General features: G+C 46.3%; 1 protein-coding gene across 2 annotated transcripts in view; it reads left to right on the forward strand.

Moving 5' to 3' along the window:
* LDLR (low density lipoprotein receptor) overlaps positions 1–19950 on the forward strand; it is a 33743-nt gene that overhangs the window by 6084 nt on the left and 7709 nt on the right. Inside the window, exons 2-12 of one of the 2 annotated variants that reach the window (XM_005890784.3) lie at positions 4987–5109; positions 6712–6834; positions 9712–10098; positions 11941–12063; positions 13970–14092; positions 15648–15767; positions 16396–16521; positions 16805–16976; positions 17078–17305; positions 19395–19513; positions 19794–19933. In XM_005890784.3, coding sequence (XP_005890846.2) covers positions 4987–5109; positions 6712–6834; positions 9712–10098; positions 11941–12063; positions 13970–14092; positions 15648–15767; positions 16396–16521; positions 16805–16976; positions 17078–17305; positions 19395–19513; positions 19794–19933 — 1784 coding nt within the window. The remainder of the gene's footprint in view (positions 1–4986; positions 5110–6711; positions 6835–9711; positions 10099–11940; positions 12064–13969; positions 14093–15647; positions 15768–16395; positions 16522–16804; positions 16977–17077; positions 17306–19394; positions 19514–19793; positions 19934–19950) is intronic. The other variant, XM_070373680.1, reaches the window with a different exon arrangement.

Below are 19950 nucleotides of genomic sequence, written 5' to 3' on the forward strand. Positions count from 1 at the left end.
TGATGCTTCTAAACACTCCTTGTATGTATTTCTCTCTTTATCACCTATAGCCTCCTCCACCCCTCCACTCATCTCTCTCCTAATCTCACCCGACTGTTCCTCTGGGCAGGAACACTGGACAATGAGCTTTGAAGACCCAGAATTTGTTTCTTCTGAATTAAAGGTGCAATTAACATACTATAGAATCGACAGATAAGAGTTCAGTGAGTTGTGATAGACATCTACTTCCATGTAGCCACCTCTCATTAGGACCTAGAGGACTTCTCTCCCCCCAGGAAGTTCCCGGCTCTCTTCAGCTTACTCACCTGCCAGACACAGACCAGAGGCACCTCTAATCTGATTTCTGTCATTGCGAAAAGTGAAAGTGTTAGTCACTCAGTTGTGCCAACTCTTTTCAACCCCATGGACCCACCAGGCTGCTCTGTCCATGGGATTCTCCGGGCAAGAATACTGGAGTGGGTTGCCAGTTCCTTCTCCAGGGGATTTTCCCGACCCAGGGATCAAACCGTGTCTCCTGCATTGCAGGCAGATTCTTTACTTCTCAGCCACCAGGAAAGCCCAGTTTCTATCATTATCGGTTAGTTGTGCCTGAGCTAGAACGGCACATGAATAGTATGTACTCGAGCAAAAGAAACCGGACAGGGAATTCCCTGACTGTCCAGTGGTTAGGACTCCGAGCTTCCCCTGTAGGGGGCAGAAGCTTGATTCCTGGTCGAGGAATTAAGATCCCACAAACCACACTGCTCAGTGGGGGAAAAAAAGCTTTGGACCTTTTTGAACTTGACATTGTTATACATCTGTGTTAGTAATTCTTCTGGGTCCCGGGGACTTTGCACTTTAAAATTTGACAGATTCTGCCCTGTTGCCCTCCGAAGAGATGGAACTAGAAGAGTTCCGCTTTTCCAAAATCTTTGCCCAGTAGTAATATGATGGACCTGTCTCTGACTGGGGCATAACAGCTCAACAAATCTTGTTTTGACTCAGGCCTTGGGCTCTGATGGTTTCACGCTGAAAGGAAGAAAAAGACATTCCTTACTCTCCAGGAGTTTAAATCTAGGCTGGGGGACTCGGTAAACAAATGATTTCCATCTTGTATGTTAGGAGTAAGAAATGGGTGTTTTAAGAGCTCTTGCATGCGTCCGTGCTAAATCACTTCCAGTTGTGTCCAACTCTTTGCGACCCCATGGACTGTAGCCTGCCAGGCTCCTCTGTCCATGGGATTCTCCAGGCAAGAATCCTGGAGTGGGTTGCCATGCCCTCCTGCAGGAGATCTTTCTGACCCAGGGATCGAACAGTGACTCTTACCATCTCCTGCATTGTCAGGTGGGTTCTTTACCACCAGCGCCACCTGGGACGTCCATGGGCTGCTAAACCCAGTTTCGGGGAAGGTTAGCTTCGAAGCTGAACTGTTAGCCAAGCAAAGAGGAGGGAGTTAGGAGGGGTGTTGTACCAGAAGGGACTGCAGAGGTTTGGGATCTGAGGTTGTGAAATTTTTTTTTACCAGATCCAGCATGTTCTCCTTAATATAATTATTTGTCATATAACTATGCTATCATCTGGTGTACATTAAAAACCATAATTATACAGAAAACCAGATATGTTAAAAAGGTGAGATAAAGATCGAACGCACATTTTAAAATATCTTGTTATTTGCAATGGCTTCCTACTATAGTTAAAAATCTCAAATCATGATGTAGTGAGGGCAAGGTTTTTTTTTCTTTATATCTCTATATATGAAGTAACATGTATATATATATATATAGTAAAGTATATTTGATATATTTGATTTACAATGTTGTGTTAGTTTCAGTGATTCAGATTCTTTTCAGTTTCTTTTCCCTTACACATTATTACAAGATAATTGAGTATATAGTTCCCTGTGCTACACAGGAGGTCTTTGTTGGTTATCTATTTTATATATAGTAGCGTGTATGTGTCCATCTCAATTTCCTAATTTATCTGTCCCTCACTTCTTTCCTCTTTGACAACCATAATCTGTTCTCTATGTCTGTGGGTCTAATTTCTGTTTTAAATCAGTTCATTTGTATCTTTTTTTTTTTTTTTAAGATTCCACATATAAATGATATTGTATAATATTCATCTTTCTCTACCTGGCTTACTTCACTTAGTATGATAATCTCCAGGTTTATCCATGTTGCTGCAAATTGCATTATTTCGTTTTTTTTTATTGCCGAGCGTTAAGGGCAAGGCTGATGATTAGCAATTGGACACAGGGAGCCATACTTCAAAGAGTGCCTTTGATCATTCTTATTTTTATGGCTTGACCTTCCACCATATCTAATTAGGTCAGTTTTTATCTTGTACGTTGAGGTTAAGAGGGGCAAAATGCTCACTAGTAGGAATCAACTTGTCAGTGCCACCCTCTAAGGTCGTGAAGTTTGCACATTTACTTTCACTCACAGCTCATTAGCTTAAACTCGGTCCCATGGCCACACCTGGCTGCAAAGGAAGCTGGGAAATTATAGATCCTCCCTTGGGTAATGTGCTCAGTTAAAACTTGAAGGTCTCAAACTTCCCTGGTGCTCCAGTGTTTAAGAATCCACCTTGCAATGCAAGGGACATCGGTTGGAGCCCTGGTCTAGGATGATCCCACATGCCACGGAGCAACTAATCCTGTGCACCACATCTACTGAGTGTTTAAAGAGAATGTACATGCATGCGTGCTCAGCCATGTCCAACTCTTTGCAATCCCATGGACTGTAGCCCACCCAGCTCCTCTGTCCATGGGATTCTCCAGGCAAGAATACTGGAGTCGGTTGCCATTTCCTCCTCCAGGGGATCTTCCTGACCCAGGGATCAAACCCAAGTCTCCTGTGTCTCGTACATTGCAGGCATATATTCTTTACCATCTGAGCCACCCAGAAAGTCCACTTAAAGAGAATATCAAGGGGGAAAAATCTGAATACATAAAAAGACACAAAGCATGTAAGATCTTGAATCTTCTCCCATATGCAGAATGAAGGAAGAAGAGACTTCTTGCATAAGAAGAATCATTCAAGGATCAAGGATCTCTTTGTCTGGAAGTTTCTCCCAGGAATGGACTAATTCTGGAGACATAGTTTCTGCCTTGTGCATGAAGAGTTCATTAATTGCCTTTGTGCAAAATGAGCAAATGAATACATTTTGTGCAAACTATTAAACTATTTTTTTTGTTTGTTTCAGTCAACATTCAATATAAAGTGATAAAAAAAAAGTTCTTCTTACAAACGTAGTGAAAAATATAATAAACGTAGCCATCAGCCCGAACTTATATTTTACATATCATTTGCCTTCAGAATATCTGACTCATGAGGAAATTTCTGCTAGCTTCTTCCTTCTTGGTCTTATTTCCTTATCCTGAGATAAACTGGATCATAATTTTTATTAACTGTGTTACTTTAGATTATGAAGGGGATCAAAGTCTATATTTAAAGATTAAAGGAGTAATACCAATTTTATTACCAACCAATAAAAGTTTATTGGAAGCTTGGTGTGCTGCAGTCCGTTGGGTCCCTAAGAGTCTGACACAACTGAGTGACTGAAATGACTGACCCACTCCAGTATTCTGGCCTGGAGAATTCCATGGACTGTATAGTCCATGGGGTCACAAAGAGTTGGAATGAGCAACTTTCACAATAAAAGTTTGCTTTGATCATAGCTCACACGTAACAATGCCCCTGAATCAAAGCATGATACCTAAAACTAAATGCAGTCAGTATTATTTTGCTCTCTTTGTGTGCTTGGTCGCTCAGTCGTGTCTGACTCTTTGCAACCCCATGGACTGTAGCCCGCCAACCTCCTCTGTCCATGGGGATTCTCCAGGCAAGAATACTGGAGTGGGTTGCCTTGCCCTCCTCCTGGGAATCCTCCCCACCCAGGGATCATACCCAGGTCTCTCGAATTGCAGGCAGATTCTTTACCATCTGAGCCACAAAGTGTAAAAGTCGTATATTTTAGAGGGGCTTCCCTGGTGGCTCAGGAGTAAAGAATCTGCCTGCCAGTGCAGGAGACACAATTTCGATTCCGGGTCCGGGAAGATCTCACATGCCTCGGAGCAACTAAGCCCGTGCAGCACAACTACTGAAGCCTGTGGGCCTGGAGCCTGTGCTCTGCCACAAGAGACGCTCCACAATGAGAAGCCAGAGCACCACAGCTAGAGAGTAGCCCCCACTCCGGGAGACAGTGAAGGACAAGGAAGCCTGGTATGCTGCTGTCCACGGGGTCGAAAAGAGTTGGACACAACTCAGCGACTGAACAGCAACAACCCACTTCTTTAGATCTGAAATTTAGTTATATGATTATCTTCTCTGCTGGGTCTCTGCTGTCTGACCTCTACATTAATCATTTCTCATAACTTATATACCCTTTTTGTGGGGGCTGTGCTGGGTCTCAGCTGCATCATGTGGGCTTCTTGGGGTGCACGAGCTTAGTTGCCCAGTGGCAGGTGGGATCTTAGTTCCCCAACTAGGGATCAAATCTGTGTCCCCTGTACTGTAAGGTAGGTTCTTAACCACAGAACCATGAGAGAAGTCCCAATTTTTATCTCTTTAGTTCCTTTCTACCTACTGGAGAAAGCTTTTCAAGTTTTCCTCCAGCTTAATGCTTCTGCAGTCTCAATTTTCCTTGGTACTGTCTCCAGCACAGGTTTGTGACATGCTAATTCATGTCCTTTTCTTTGGTAATGTGCACCCAGGTTCTAATATTTTGTCCCCATCGCCCAGTGGATCCACACTTTGGACTCACCAACCATGATGTCAGAATCTCACACTGGGGATGCATCTCTTTTTAGGAAGTGTCCTTCGCATCCTCCACTACACTTTTGGTTCACTCGGTTTAGTTGTGGTGTGTTTGATTTCCTGGAGACCTGACTGCTGCAGTAGGATTGTATTTCTGGTTCATTCTTCACTTGGCAGGAAAGAGACACAAAGAATTGGGTCATTTTGTGATCCCAGCCTTGATTCTTCCTTCTCCTTTCCTTCTCTTTAGTGGAAGACAACTGTGGGAGAAACGAGTTTCAGTGCCAAAATGGGAAATGCATCTCCTATAAGTGGGTTTGTGATGGGACCGCCGAGTGCCAAGACGGCTCTGATGAATCCCAGGAGACATGCAGTGAGTTTCTCCCCGCCTTTGGACATGACGTGTGTCCTAACCTTTTCTTTTTAACTCCTTTTTTTTTTTTTTTAATCTACGTATAGTTGTGTTACACTTAAACATTTTCAATGTTAATTTTCAACGTGTTAATTTCTGTTGGATGGCAAAGTGATTTGATGATAGCAGGTGACAGACGTGGTAGAAATTGACAAGCATACTAATGTATTCTTCTATGAATTAGGAGATGGGCAGAGAAGATATTGGGCTTTCCAGGTGGGTCAGAGGTAAAGAATCCACTTGCAATGCAGGAGATGTAAAAGACTCGGATTTGATCCCTGGGTTGGGAAGATTTCCTGGAGGAGGGTATAGCACTCCACTCCAGTATTCTTGCCTAGTATTCTTCCATGGACAAAGGAGCTTGGCGAGCTATAGACCTTGGGGTCGCAAAGAACTGGACAAGACTGAAATGCTTAGCATGCACACAGAGATGATATTATTGGAACTTTCCTTTAAAGTTTCCTTTCCTCTTTTTTTTTTCATTGAGGTTCATGTTACACAGATTAGCCCTTTTTTAAGATTTTTTTTTTTTTGTGGACCATTTTTAAAGTCTTGATTGAATTTGTTATAATATTGCTTCTTAATGATTTAGGTTTTTGGCTTCGAGGCATGGGGGTCTTAGCTTCCCAACCAGGATCGAACCTTCACCCCATGTTAGAAGGCAAAGTCTTAACCATTGGACTGCCAGGGAAGTCTCACAAATTAGCCTTTTTGTGTGTTTGTTTTTTGTTTTCTTGGCCACTCCAGGTGGCTTGTGGGATCTTAGCTTCCCAACCAGGGATCGAACCCATAACAGCTGCAGTGGAAGCTTAAGAGTCCTAACCACTGAATTAGGCCATTGGGGGTAGGAATAAAATAGGAATTTGGGATTAACAGATGCATACTACTATATATAAAATAGATAATCAACAAGGACCTACTGTATAGCCCAGGGAACTATATTCAATATCTTGTAATAACCTATAATGGAAAAGAATCTGAAAAAGAAAATATATACGTATATATACACACACACGTATAACTGAGTCACTTTGCTGTACACCTGAAATTAACACAACATTGTAAATCAATTATGCTTCGATTTTTTAAAAAAGCCACCCCAAAATTTTAAATTAAAAAGAGTGACCAGTTTAGTAGCATTAATATATTCCCAGTGCTTTGCATCCACCACTTTTATCTCATTCCAAAATCTTTGCAACACCTAGCATCTAACTTAAAAAAAAAAATTATTTTTCTGCACTGGGTCTTAAGTGCAGCATGCAAGACCTTCAGTCTTCCTTGTGGCATGCGGGATCTTTAGCTGTGGTGTGTGGTATCTAGTTCCCTGACCAGGGATTGAACCCAGGCCCCCTGCACTGGGAGCATGGAAGTCTTTGCCACTGGACTCCCAGGGAAGTCCTCAGCAACTAATTTTTAATAAGTTCCATTAAATTTCCTTCATTTTGGCCCAGAAAAGTGAGCCTGAATCTCCTATCAGAAAACTCTGGGATCTTCCCTTGCAGAGCTCGGAGTGGCAAGGCATTCTTCCCTCTGCGTTACGGTTCAGCTCTGTTTCTCCCATAGAGTCTGTCACCTGCAAGATGGGGGACTTCAGCTGTGGGGGCCGTGTCAACCGCTGCATTTCGGGGTCCTGGAGATGCGATGGCCAGGTGGACTGCGAGAATGGCTCGGACGAAGAAGGCTGTTGTAAGTGGTGTCCCTTGTCTGGTGGCCCGGGATCCTAGCCGTGTCCAAGTGATCTGACTGGGTTCGTGGCTGAGGTCAGTTTGTTCCAAACCATAGAGAGTTTCAGACAGGAAGGCACTCTGCAGCGGGTTCTGTCTTGCCTCTTTGATTTTATTCATTATTTACAATTTCTTTTCTAATTGTGTAGATTTTTTAAAAGCAAAGTAAGACTCTTTAAAAAAACACCCTGGGGGAAATTTAAATAATTGAGATCACATCAAATCTTCAAGTTGACAAAATATGAAACCCCCCAAGAGAGTATTAAAAAAAAAAAACAACCTAAAAAGTGAGTGAGTGCTTAGTGATGCATATCTAACCTTGGTTCTCACTGGGGAACATTTTAAAATAAAAGGGATTGGGCCTCTTTTCCAAGTGTTCTATTTTTTCTTCCAGCTTTATTGAGAAATAGTTGACATGTAACATGGTGTGAGTTTAGTCTCCAGTGTGATGATTTTATATATATTGTGAAATGATTACCACAATAGGGTTATTTAACACCTTCATCATTTCACATAATTACTGTTTCTGTTGACTGTTTAATAATACCAGCATAAACAACAAGGTCCTATTGTATAGGGCTGCTGCTGCTGCTGCTAAGTCGCTTCAGTCGTGTCCGACTCTGTGCGACCCCATAGATGGAAGCCCACCAGGCTCCCCTGTCCCTGGGATTCTCCAGGCAAGAACACTGTAGTGGGTTGCCATTTCCTTCTCCAATGCATGAAAGTGAAAAGTGAAAGGGAATTTGCTCAGTCGTGTCCGATTCTTAGCGACCCCATGGACTACAGCCTACCAGGCTGCTCCATCCATGGGATTTTCCAGGCAAGAGTACTGGAGTGGGGTGCCATTGCCTTCTCCAATTGTATAGGGCAGGGAAACTATAGTCAATATTCTGTGATAAACTACAATGGAAAGGGATATGAAAAAGAATACATTTACGTATAACTGAGTCACTTTGCTGTAGAGCAGAAATTAACACACCATTGGAAATCAACTATACTTCAATCCAACTTTAAAAAAAAATTATTAAACTCCGTCCACAATGGGAAAAAAAAAAGATTGACATGTATGTACAATAAAACTGAAGAAGTTAAAAAAAGAAATAATAGTACCATCAAACCCAGGAGGTGGGAGGATGAGTAAAATAGAGGAGGGAGATTAATAGGAACCAACTTCCTCCTGTAAACTAAATAATTCACAGTGATGTGATGCACAGCGTGGTAAATGTAGTCAGTAAGATGGTGATAACCTTGTAGGGTGGCACGCAGTAAGTGGACTTAGCTTGGTGATCGTTTTGTGCTATCTAAAGTCACTGAGCCGCTGTGGCATACCTGGAAACTGGCACAGCTTTGTAAGTCAACTATACTTCAACTTCAAAAGTCCAATATGGGCTTCCCTGATATCTCGGTTGGTAAAGAATCTGCCTGCAATGCAGGAGACCTAGGTTCAATCCCTGGGTTGGGAAGATCTCCTGGAGAAGGGAAAGGCTACCCACTCCAGTATTCTGGCCTGGAGAATTCCATGGACTGCATAGTCCATGGGGTCCCAAAGAGTGGGACACGACTGAGCGACTTTCACTTTCAAAAAGTCCCATGTCATTGTAAATAAAAACAAGCAAATAATAATAATAAGGGCAACAGTTTTTATTTTTATTTTTGGCTACTCTGAGTGGCTTTCGGGATCTTAGTTCCTCCACCAGGAATGAAACTTGGGCCCTTGGCAGTGAGAGCCTGGAGCCCTAACCACTGGACCGTCAGGGAAGTCCCCAGCCATTTTTTGGTTTTGTTTTGTTTTTTAAAGCCGAAATTACCTCCTTTTCATTTTATAAGTACTACAATGTGACATTTAAAGTGCCGTCTCTAAGCTTCCTCTGAACCTGAATGCATTATTTTCAGGGAGATATTTGAGCTGAAGGTCAAAGGAGGATGATCACATTTACTATCTAGTATTTCAAAGTCTCCAGTCGGATCAAAATATTCTACTTTACCTTCCTTCAACACCCAATTTCCAAACGTTCAGAGCTACTCAAGGACCACTAATAAAATGAAGGATAATAAAATTTGAATAGTAAAATGGGGTCACAAAGAGTCATGTCTCTTTGTGACCCCATGGTCTATACAGTCCATGGAATTCTCCAGGCCAGAATACTGGAGTGGGTAGCCTTTCCCTTCTCCAGGGAATCTTCCCAACCCAGGGAACAAACCCAGGTCTCCCGCATTGCAGGCAGATTCTTTACCAGCTAAGCCACAAGGGAAGACTTTTAATAGTAAAGGAACACTTAATTTTAAGTGCTGAATTCCCTCAGTTGTGTCCGATTCTTTGCAACCCTATGGATTGTAGTCTGCCAGGCTCCTGTGTCCATGGGATTCTCCAGGCAAGAATACTGGAGTGGGTTGCCATTTCCTACTCCACTCATCCTTTTTTTTTTTAAACTAAAGTATATTTAATTTACAGTTTTGGGTTAGTTTTAGGTGTAGAGCAAAGTGATTCAGTTACACACACTCACACATATATTCTTTTTCTTCTTCTTTTCTACTATATTTATTATAAGATACTGACTATAGTTCCCTGCATAAACTCTTAAATACAGGTTCCCGTGTACCTTTACATCCCAGTCCTCCAGTAACACTTTGAGACAGAAACAGATGAGGAAACTGAGGCCCAGAGGGGCCCAGGAACTGGGTGGTTGTTGGCCAGGTCCCCTGACGACTGCCTGGAGTCCACTCACTGCGCTCTGGCCTCTCCTCACCTCAGTGTCCCCATCTGTGCAATGAGTTGGTGTCGGGATTGGGGAGTGGTTTCCCCGGTGACCAGGCTGTCCTCTCCCGTCCGTCCCTGCAGCCCCCAAGACGTGCTCCCAGGATGAGTTCCGCTGCAATGACGGCAAGTGCATTGCCCCGAAGTTCGTCTGTGACTTGGACCTGGACTGCTTAGATGGCTCGGATGAGGCGTCCTGCCCCATGCCCACCTGCGGCCCTGCCAACTTCCAGTGCAACAGCTCCATGTGCATCCCCCAGCTCTGGGCCTGCGACGGCGACCCCGACTGTGACGATGGCTCAGACGAGTGGCCAAAGCACTGCGGGACCCCCCACCCATCAGGCCCCCTGCAGGACAACAACCCCTGCTCGGCCCTCGAGTTCCACTGCGGCAGTGGCGAGTGCATCCACTCCAGCTGGCATTGCGACCATGACCCTGACTGCAAGGACAAGTCTGACGAGGAGAACTGCGGTAGGGGCGCCTCGGAAATCCCCTCACCCAGGCTGGGGGCTCCCCCGGCAGGGGACAGGGGTGGGGCGGTGCCTTCAGGTGCTTAAATGATTCCGCATCACACAATAAGAAAGTCAGTCCTGGACTTCCTTGGTCCAGTGGTTAAGACTCTGCTCTTCCAGTGCCGGGGTGAGGGTTGGATCCCTGGTCAGGGAACTAAGATCCCATATACCTTAGGTCCGTCAAAAAAAGAAAAAGGAACTCTGCTTCCAAAGGTCTTATCTCCAACTATAATAAATCCTTGATGGAGTGATTCAGATACAAGAAAAGAAAGAGCTAATATCCTGCATAAAGAATATGATATCCAAAGATATCTTCAGATTATATTCAAGGCAACATGGTGTCAATAAAGCATTGACCTAAAAAAAAATACCAAAAGTTGGTCCCATTTCATGTTCCTTTCAGTCTTTCTGATCACATAGAGGACACTGTCTTCCAAAGGAGTTCCCTTTTGAACACCTGTTTATTTATTTTTAACATTTATTATTATTTTAATTCAGTTACTTACTTTTTGGTTGTGTTGGGTCTTCACCGTTGCATGAGGGCCTTCTCTAGTTGTGGTCTGTGGGCTTCTCCTGTTGCAGAGCACAGGCTCTAGGCGCACAGGTTCAGTATTTGCAGCACAGCGGTTTAGTTGTTGTGTGCTGCGGAAGACCGTCCCAGACCAGGGATGAGACCCATGTCCCCTGTATTGGGTGGTGGATTCTTATCTACTATACCACCAGGGAAGCCCCTGGAGCCCCTATTTAATTTTTCTCTTGCCAAGAGGAGCAGACTGTAGCACGCTGTATTATTTTGGTCCAGAAAGGATCCAGGCCTGACTGGTGATGTCCAAGCTGTGTGACCCTTGGCGGGGACGTAGCATTACTGTGCTTTGATCTCCTCCCCTGTAGATGGAGCAACAGCGTCGGCCTCGGTGGACCTGGGTTACGACATAAAAGCACACACACACACAAATGAGTTCCAAACATTTGCATACTTATTTATCATCTTTTTTTTTTTTCTCCACTGACCTCTTGAAATTGAATTTGCACATTGTCAGCATTTTCATAGTGAAATATAACCCACAGGAAAGTGCAGAAAGCATAAGCTTAGAGCTTAATGAATTAGGGTTAAGTGAAAACCTGTTTCAGGTCAAGGTCTAGTCAGAAACATTTTTCACGTTCACAGTCTGAGTCATTGAAAGGGCTGTGTGATACTCAGTAGTAATGACTTTTTTGGGGGGGGAGGTGGGCAGCGGGCTTCACTGGTGGCTCAGTGGTAAAGAATCCACCTGCTAATGCAGGAAACTTGGGATCAATCCCTAGGTCAGGAAGATATTAATTCCCTGGAGTAGGAAATGACAACCCACTCCAGTGTTCCTGCCTGGGAAATCCCACGGACAGAGGAGCCTGGTGGGTTACAGCACATGGGGTCGCAAAGAGTCAGACACAGCTTAGGGACTAACCAACAACATCATAACGTACCTGGCCAGGCTTCTATCTAGACTGGGACCACATCATTGCTTTTCTGCCAAGAATGGCCTACTAGCTCTGCCAGCTTTTTTTTTTTTTTATTCATTTACTTCTGCCAGGTCTTAGCTGTGGCATGAGGGACTTAGCTTACTGACCGGGGATCGAACCTGGGCCCCCTGTATTGGGAGCACAGAGTCTTAGCCACTGATTGGGAATTCCCCGATCTGCCAACTTTTTAATGAATTTCCTGCACGCAAGGACAGACTGGAGAGAAATCTAGGAAAATGTAATGGTTGTGTTAGGTGCTTTCCCTTTCTTAATTCTCCACACTTGGCTCTTTGTTTCCCAGCTGTGGCCACGTGCCGGCCTGATGAATTCCAGTGCTCGGATGGGACCTGCATCCATGGTAGCCGGCAGTGCGACAGGGAGCCTGACTGTAAGGATCTGAGTGACGAGCTGGGCTGCGTCAACGGTGAGCCCCACCCCTCCAGGATCCCGGGCTGTGGGGAGATGTGGGGGGAGGAGCACAGTGCCTCCCAGACAAGGGAGGAGCCTCCTGTGTGTCCTCAAGCAAGTTACTTGAGCTCTCTGAGCCTCTTTCTCTAATCTGCAAAATGAAAACATCTACTTCAGGACTGTGAGATTTAATGAGGTTGGAGTGTACATAGCTCATGAACCTGAGCTCACAGAGTTACGTGTACAGTACAATTCCACTTTGCTGAGTTTATAGTGTAGCAGTTCCGCTCGTGGGAAACTTGTATCTGTGCACTGGGAGATAGGCTCTAGAATGAGCAGAGTAGCACTGTCCTAACAGCAAAGCAGTAGAAGCAACCAGAATGTTCATCAGCAGTAGAATTAATTTTTATATATATATATATATATATATATATATATATATATGCCATGTTGCATGACATGTGGGATCTTAGTTCCCTGACCAGGGATCAAACCCACGTACCTTGCATTGGAAGCTCAGAGCCTTAACCACTGAACCACCAAGGAAGTTCCAGCAGTAGAATTAATGTAAAAAAAAATTTTTTTTTTAATTGTGGTGAAATAGAGGCTTCCCTGGTGGCTCAGATGGTAAAGAATCTGCCTGTAATGCAGGAGATGTGGGTTTGATCTCTGGATCGAGAAGATCCCTTGGAAAAGAGAATGGCAACCCACTCCAGTATTCTTACCTGGAGAATTTGGTGGGCTACAGTCCATGGAGTCTGGAAGAGTTGGACAGGACTGAGTGGCTAACACAACAAAAAAAAAACACATGTAACAGAATTTATTGTCTTAACCATTCTTAAGAGTATAGTCCAGTGGTGCTAAGTCACCATCCGCATGATCCATTGCCAGAACTCTTTCATCTTCCCGTATTGAAACTCTGTCCCCATTATACACTCGCTGTTCTCCTTCCTCAAGCCCCTGGTACCCACCATTCTACTGTCTCTACCAATTCCACTCCTCTAGTATTTGACCTTATGTAACTGGAATCACAAATTTGTGTGACGGGTTTATTTCACTAAGCGTCGTTTCCTCAACGTGCATCCATGTTATAGAAGGTGTCAGAAATGCCTTCCTTTTTAAGGCAAAATAATATTCTGCTGTATGGATGGACCACATGTTGTTTATCCAGTCACCCGTGGATGAACACTTGGGTTGCTTCCACGCCTTGGTTGTTGTGAATAGTACTGCTGTGAACAGGGCTGCCTGGAAATAATTTTAAACGGCAGTGTCATCACAGAGTGGAATATCATGCAGCTGAGAAAAATGAGGCTACAGCCCCTGTCTGCAGCCCAGGTGAACTTCATAACCTTGGGGTTGCAAACAAGAAGGCAATTGCAGGAATTTAACTGGATACAGTTATTAAGACTCAAAAGCAAGCAAAATTCAACAGTAGATTGTTCATTCATACATGTTTGATAGAATTATTAATGAAAAAATAAAGAAGTAGTAATCAAAATTCAAAATTATCATTACCTCTGGGGGTAGTAGAATGGGATGGCTTAGACCACTATAATAGTTTAGGTCAGGGGCTGGAGAGTAGGAATTTTCAGCTCTGCAGGCCATAGTCTCAATTACATCTGCTTGAGTCTGCTGTTATAGCATGAAGTCTGCCACTGACTGTATGTAAACCAATGGGCAGCGCTGGGTGCTAATAAAACTTCTATTTAAACAAACAGGCATCAGGCCAGAGTTTACCAGCCCCTGCTATTGGTGATATTCTAATTCTTAAGCTGAGTGGAGGCTTCATGTATGATCAGTAACTGTTCTGTTTTACCACCAAATACATTTGTATCTATTCTTGCATAAATAATCATATTAATAAGAAGCACTAAGCCACCTCCTGTCTCCTGGAAGCACCTGACCCTACTCTGTGCTTATAGTGACTCTTTGCGAGGGGCCCAACAAGTTCAAGTGCCAAAGCGGTGAGTGCATCTCCCTGGACAAAGTGTGCAACTCCGTCAGGGACTGCCGGGACTGGTCGGACGAGCCCCTCAAGGACTGTGGTGAGCCCTGGGGTGTGGGCAGCTGGTAGTGTTGAGGGTGGGGTCCACCGCGTTGAGACGTGGGTGCTGTGGTGCTGTGAGGGGCCAGCCCTGCCGAAGCCCACAAGTGCTGTGACTCTGGGGCTGGACAGATGTTAGGGGGGAGCCTGGGGATAAGTGGATTGGCTTCTAAGCCTCAGTTTTCCCATCTGTAAGATGGGGCAGTAACTTCCCAGACATCCTAGGGCTGCTGGGGATCAGGTGTTGGAAGTGTTTTCAGCAGCACTTTGACCCATGATTTGGACTTTCCAGTCCATAGGGTCTCTGTCGCAGCTCTTCTACTTGGCTTTTGTAGCAGGAGAGCACCCACCCAAGCCCATACACGTGCATTTGAATGCCTAGGGCCATGTTCCAATATTCTATTATGGATACAGACACTCGAATTTCATAGAACTTTTGAAATATTTTGCTTTTGATTCTTATTTTCTTCTCAACTATTTTAAAATGTAAAAACCATTCTTATCTGTCAAAGAGCAGGTTGAGGGCTGGCTTTGGCCCACGCTTGGTATAGAGGGTAAGAGCATGGATTATGGAGCCCAGTGCCCTAGGTTTGCATCAAGCCGTGTGATCTTAAACAAACTGTTTAACCTGGCCATGCCTCGATTTCCCCAGCTATAAGTCTCATGCCTTTAAGGTCATAGGGAGGATTTTATGTGTGTTAGTCACTCAGTCCTGTCCGACTCTTTGCACAGAGTCCATGGGCTCCTCTGTGCATGGGATTCTCCAGGCAAGAATACTGGAGTGGGTTGCCATTTCCTATGGGGAGGATTAAGTGAGTTAATACATGTAACTGTAGTAAGTGGTATGTGGCTTTTATTTTTTATAATTAAAAATTTTTTTAAATTATGGTTAAAAAAACCCACAAAATTTATGGTTTTACCATTTTTAGGTGTTCAGGCATGTTTTAAGTACAGTCACAGTGTTGTGTCACCATCACCACCATCCATCTCCAGAACTATTTCATCTTGCAGAACTGAGTCTCTGTCTCCACTGAATACTAACTCCCCCTCCCCCAACCTCTGCACCCACCCTCCTACCTTCTGTCTCTATAAATATGACCCCATTAGGGGCCTCACATGGAGTAGTATTTGTCCTTCCGTACCTGGCTTATAATTCACTCACTATAACACCCTCATAGGGCTTCCCTAGTGGCTCAGCTTGCCATTGCAGGAGACTCAGGTTCCATCCCTGGGTTGGGAAGATCCCCTGGAGGAGGAAATGGTAACCTACCCCAGTATTCTTGCCTGGGAAATCCCATGGACAGAGGGGCCTGGTGGGCTACAGTCTATGGGGTTGCAAAGAGTGGGACAAGAATTAGCGACTAAACATCGACAACATCCTCGTGGTTCATTCATGGTGTCACGTGTGACAGTGGCCCTAAGACCTCTTAGGAATCATGGCAACTTCACCAGCAGTCATCATGTTGGTTATGATGAGGTAGAAATAGTGCGGGATGTTGGATGAGGGGTGGCTGGCGGCCAGAGTGTGACCGGTGCCCCTCCTGCATCTGGCACAGGGACCAACGAGTGTCTGGACAACAAGGGCGGCTGCTCTCACATCTGCAATGACCTCAAGATCGGCTACGAGTGCCTGTGTCCCGAAGGCTTCCAGCTAGTGGGCAAGCACAGATGTGAAGGTGATTCCCAAGCCCCTGGCTCTTTCCTTGGAAGAAGAGGGGGTCAAAGCCTCAGCCTCAGTTTTCCCATCTGTTAAGTGGGTGAAGGTACCCTCCTCACAGGGCTGGTGGGAGGCCAGGTGCTTGAACCAGCTGTTGCCAGCTTGGCCCTTGGGGAGCACTTGCTTTTGGCCTTTGGGGATTAATAATTAAGAAAGAAATCTCAGCTGATGCAACTTCGCCCAGTTGACTATGCCCTAAAGTGAATGGTGAGGTTGGGGTTAGAGATCATGCTTGGCCATTTTCAAGATTTTGGTGATCAGGGACTTCCAGTGGCTCAGACTTCACGCTCCCAAAGCAGGGGGCCTGGGTTTGATCCCTGGTCAAGGAACTAGATCCCACACGCTGCAATTAAGAGTTCATATGCTACAGTTAAAGATTCCACGTGCTGCAACTAAGATCTGGTGCAGCCAAATCAATAAATTAAAAAAAAAAATTGGTCAGAGCATCCTGTCCTGGAGGTTTTCCCGAGAGGGGATGGGTTGTCCTCCATTTGCCACAGGGAGGCATGGCTCTTGGTCAGAGCCCATGGTTCCATCTGCGCCCTGCTGGAAAGATGCTCCAGTTCTCTCTGTGTCCCAACTCTCAGATATCGATGAGTGTCAGAACCCTGACACCTGCAGCCAGCTGTGCGTGAACCTCGAGGGCAGCTACAAATGCGAGTGCGAAGAGGGCTTCCGGCTGGAGCCCCTCACCAAGGCCTGCAAGGCCGTGGGTAAGTGCAGGGAGGTGGCGGTGGGGGGAGGCCATGTGGTGGGACTTTCATCATCCTGTGGACAGAGGAGCATGGCAGTCTACAGTCCATGGGGTCAAAAAGAGGACTAAATCAACTTAGCATGCAATGAAACAAATAGACATCACTGTTTCTTTTACCTGAAGTTAGGTTAGAACTGCAACCATGCAGTGATTCTTAGAAGCACCTAAATCAGGGGATCCCATGTTTCTGGAGGTCGGGGTCCCTTCCACTCTGCTGAACCGCCCCCTTCCCGGATCCCCAGGCACCATCGCCTACCTCTTCTTTACCAACCGCCACGAAGTCAGGAAGATGACTCTGGACCGAAGCGAGTACACCAGCCTTATCCCCAACCTTAAGAACGTGGTCGCCCTGGACACGGAGGTGGCCAGTAACAGGATCTACTGGTCTGACCTGTCCCAGAGGAAGATCTACAGGTGAGCCTGCCTGCTCCCCTAGCCGCACGCAGCCCCAGTTCCTGAGTGGACGGAGGGCCCCCGGAGCCGACACTCTCCTCTTCCTTCTCCTTTCCCCTCAGTGCCCAGATCGACGGAGCCCCCGGCTTCTCCTCCTACGACACCGTCATTGGCGAGGATCTCCAGGCCCCCGATGGGCTGGCAGTGGATTGGATCCACAGCAACATCTACTGGACCGACTCCATCCTGGGTACCGTCTCCGTGGCTGACACCAAAGGTGTGAAGAGGAAGACGCTCTTCCAGGAGGAAGGCTCCAAACCACGGGCCATTGTGGTCGATCCCGTCCATGGGTGGGTATTCCTAGGGCTGGGGTTCACAAATGGATTAGAGGTCCAGATGGGGGGAGGTTTGGGCTTAGGTAGACCAGATGACCAGACCAGACCAGATTAGCTTTTTGTTTGTTTTTTGTTTGTGGGGTTTTTTTTGGGGGGGGGGGCACAGGTTTTTCTTTATGTCTTTATTTTTTTCGGATGCCTGGCTCTTCATTGTTTTGCACAGGCTTTCTCTAGTTGTGGGGCACAGGCTTCTCACTGTGGTGGTTTCTCTTGTTTTGGAAGGCAGCTATGCTCACCACTATACCACCAACGCGTTTCTCTTGTTTTGAAGCACAGGCCGTGTGGGCTTCAGTAGTTGTGGTTCCTGGGCTCTAGAGCTCAGGCTCAGTAGTTGTGGCACAAGGGTTTAGTTAACTCCGAAGCATGTGGGGTCTTCCCACGTCCCCTACACTCTCAGTGGGAGGGGGTTCCGTCATGGTGGGAATTTTATCATCTGAACTTTGCACAGGATGGGGGTGTAGAACATCTTGGGAATGTTCGCTACATCCCCAAGACCTCTCCCAAATGAACACACAGCCCAGTTAGCATAAAAACAAGAGAGACAATGTCCTTAAGAAATACTGAACACTTGAAAAAAAAAACAAACCCGTACACACTTCAGCATTAGCCAAACAACAATTTTTGCAAACATAGTGAAGGTCGCCACCCGTGGCACGCCCCCTGCAGGTGGGACCATGGCTGAATCAGCAGCTCCAGTGTCCACAGGGACCCCTGTGAAAGCATGGTCTCGTCCCAAGTACCATGCCCTGCAGAGGACACCTGCTCCAGCACATTACATGTGTGTCTGGGAGGGTCTCTGGGGCTGGGAAGTTCACAGCCCGCAGGATGGGCAGCCTGTTCTGGCTGCAGTCATTGGGGGAGAGGGAGCGATGGGCCTGAGAGAGAAAAGGTTGGCGAAGCCACACTTGGCTGTGCTAGCACGGTGTCCACGGCTCAGATTGGAGGGACCCTGGGATGAAGGTGGGCCCAGCAGGCCTTCCTCCAACAAGACTAATGCCCTCATTTGGTGGAGGGTCATCTGGTCTATCCAGATGCCAGGAGAGAGAGACCCTCCCAGACACACACTCCACTTAGACTTGTATCACTTGCTCTGCTCTTATATTTCTCCCCCTAAACAGCAGGCACCACCACCTGGCTCTTCCATTTGGTCTATGAGTTTCCTTTCCTTCAGGCTGATGGGCCATGATTTATTTAAACTGCTCTCAAAAAATATATATATATAAATAAATAAATAAAAATAAACTGCTCTCCAGCACATGGAAATTTAAGTTTTTCTCCCCTGCCTTATACAAAGGAGCCATGAATAGCTTTGAATGCCTTTGAACATGAGTCCTTGCAATTTATCTGCAGGATAACATACACTTAACCTGGCGGTCCAGTGTTGATACTCTGTGCTCCCAATGCAAGGGGCATGGGTTCAATCCCTAGTCGGAGAACTTAGATCCCACATGCCACACAGCCTTAAAAAAAATAAGAAGAATAAATAAATTCATACTTTACCAAAACAAATTTATAAAAGCCCTTAGGCTCAGAAAGCAGTGTTCAGAGAGCAGATTCCAGGGCCCCAGTCCCAACACTGGAATGAAAACCTCCCTTTGTTCTCCAAAGTCCCCGAATCTTGCCAGGTCTCACCAGGTTGCAGGTCCTGGAACTGGCAAGGTTGGTGGGGTTTAGTCCCTAAGTCGAGTCTGACTCTACGACCCCCTGGACTGTAGCCTGCCAAGCTCCTGACTGTCCATGGATTTCTCCAGGCAAGAATACTGGAGTGGGTTGCCATTTCCTTCTCCAGGGGATCTTCCCCACCCATGGATCAAACCCAGGTCTCCTGCACTGCAGGCAGATTCTTTACCAACTGAGCCACCAGGAAGCAGCAAGGTTAAGTTAGGGGACCAGAAAGAACCCATCCAGGGCCTCCCCCAGTAGGGACTGTGGGGGCGGGGGTAGTTCCTGGCCTGGCTGATGCCAGGGAGAGAGCAGCTCTTCCGGGTGGTCACAGCTTCCCTCCTTGATGTCCCCCTGTCTGTCCTTCCCGCTGCTCCCCCAGCTTCATGTATTGGACTGACTGGGGCACTCCTGCCGAGATCAAGAAGGGGGGCCTCAACGGCGTGGACGTTTACTCGCTGGTGACCGAGGACATCCAGTGGCCCAACGGCATCACTCTAGGTACACTGGGGGGACAGTAGTCCTCGGTGTCAGGCAGGGTCTGGAGGAGAGATGACCAGGGGGCTCCGTGAGAGTGTCGAACTGGAAACTCACCTCCCCTCTCCCCACACCACACCTGCATGCGGTTCGGGTGGGAGGCGGGTGTGGATCTGAATGGCTTTCCCAGGCGCTGAGTCCGGTTGGGTTGGGGGTTGGTTCCCTCCTGTGAAGAGCAGGATGCCCAAGCCCCACGGCCCAGGCATTGCCTGTGACCTCTCCTTGCCACCACTGTGGGTTCTAGATCTTTCTGGCGGCCGCCTCTACTGGGTCGACTCCAAACTGCACTCCATCTCCAGCATCGATGTCAACGGGGGGAACCGGAAGACCGTGCTGGAGGACAAGAAGAAGCTGGCACACCCCTTCTCCTTGGCCATCTTTGAGGTGGGGGCTGGGGGCAC

This window comes from Bos mutus, chromosome 7, assembly GCF_027580195.1.
Source record: "Bos mutus isolate GX-2022 chromosome 7, NWIPB_WYAK_1.1, whole genome shotgun sequence".
NCBI classification, from domain to species: Eukaryota; Metazoa; Chordata; class Mammalia; order Artiodactyla; family Bovidae; genus Bos; species Bos mutus.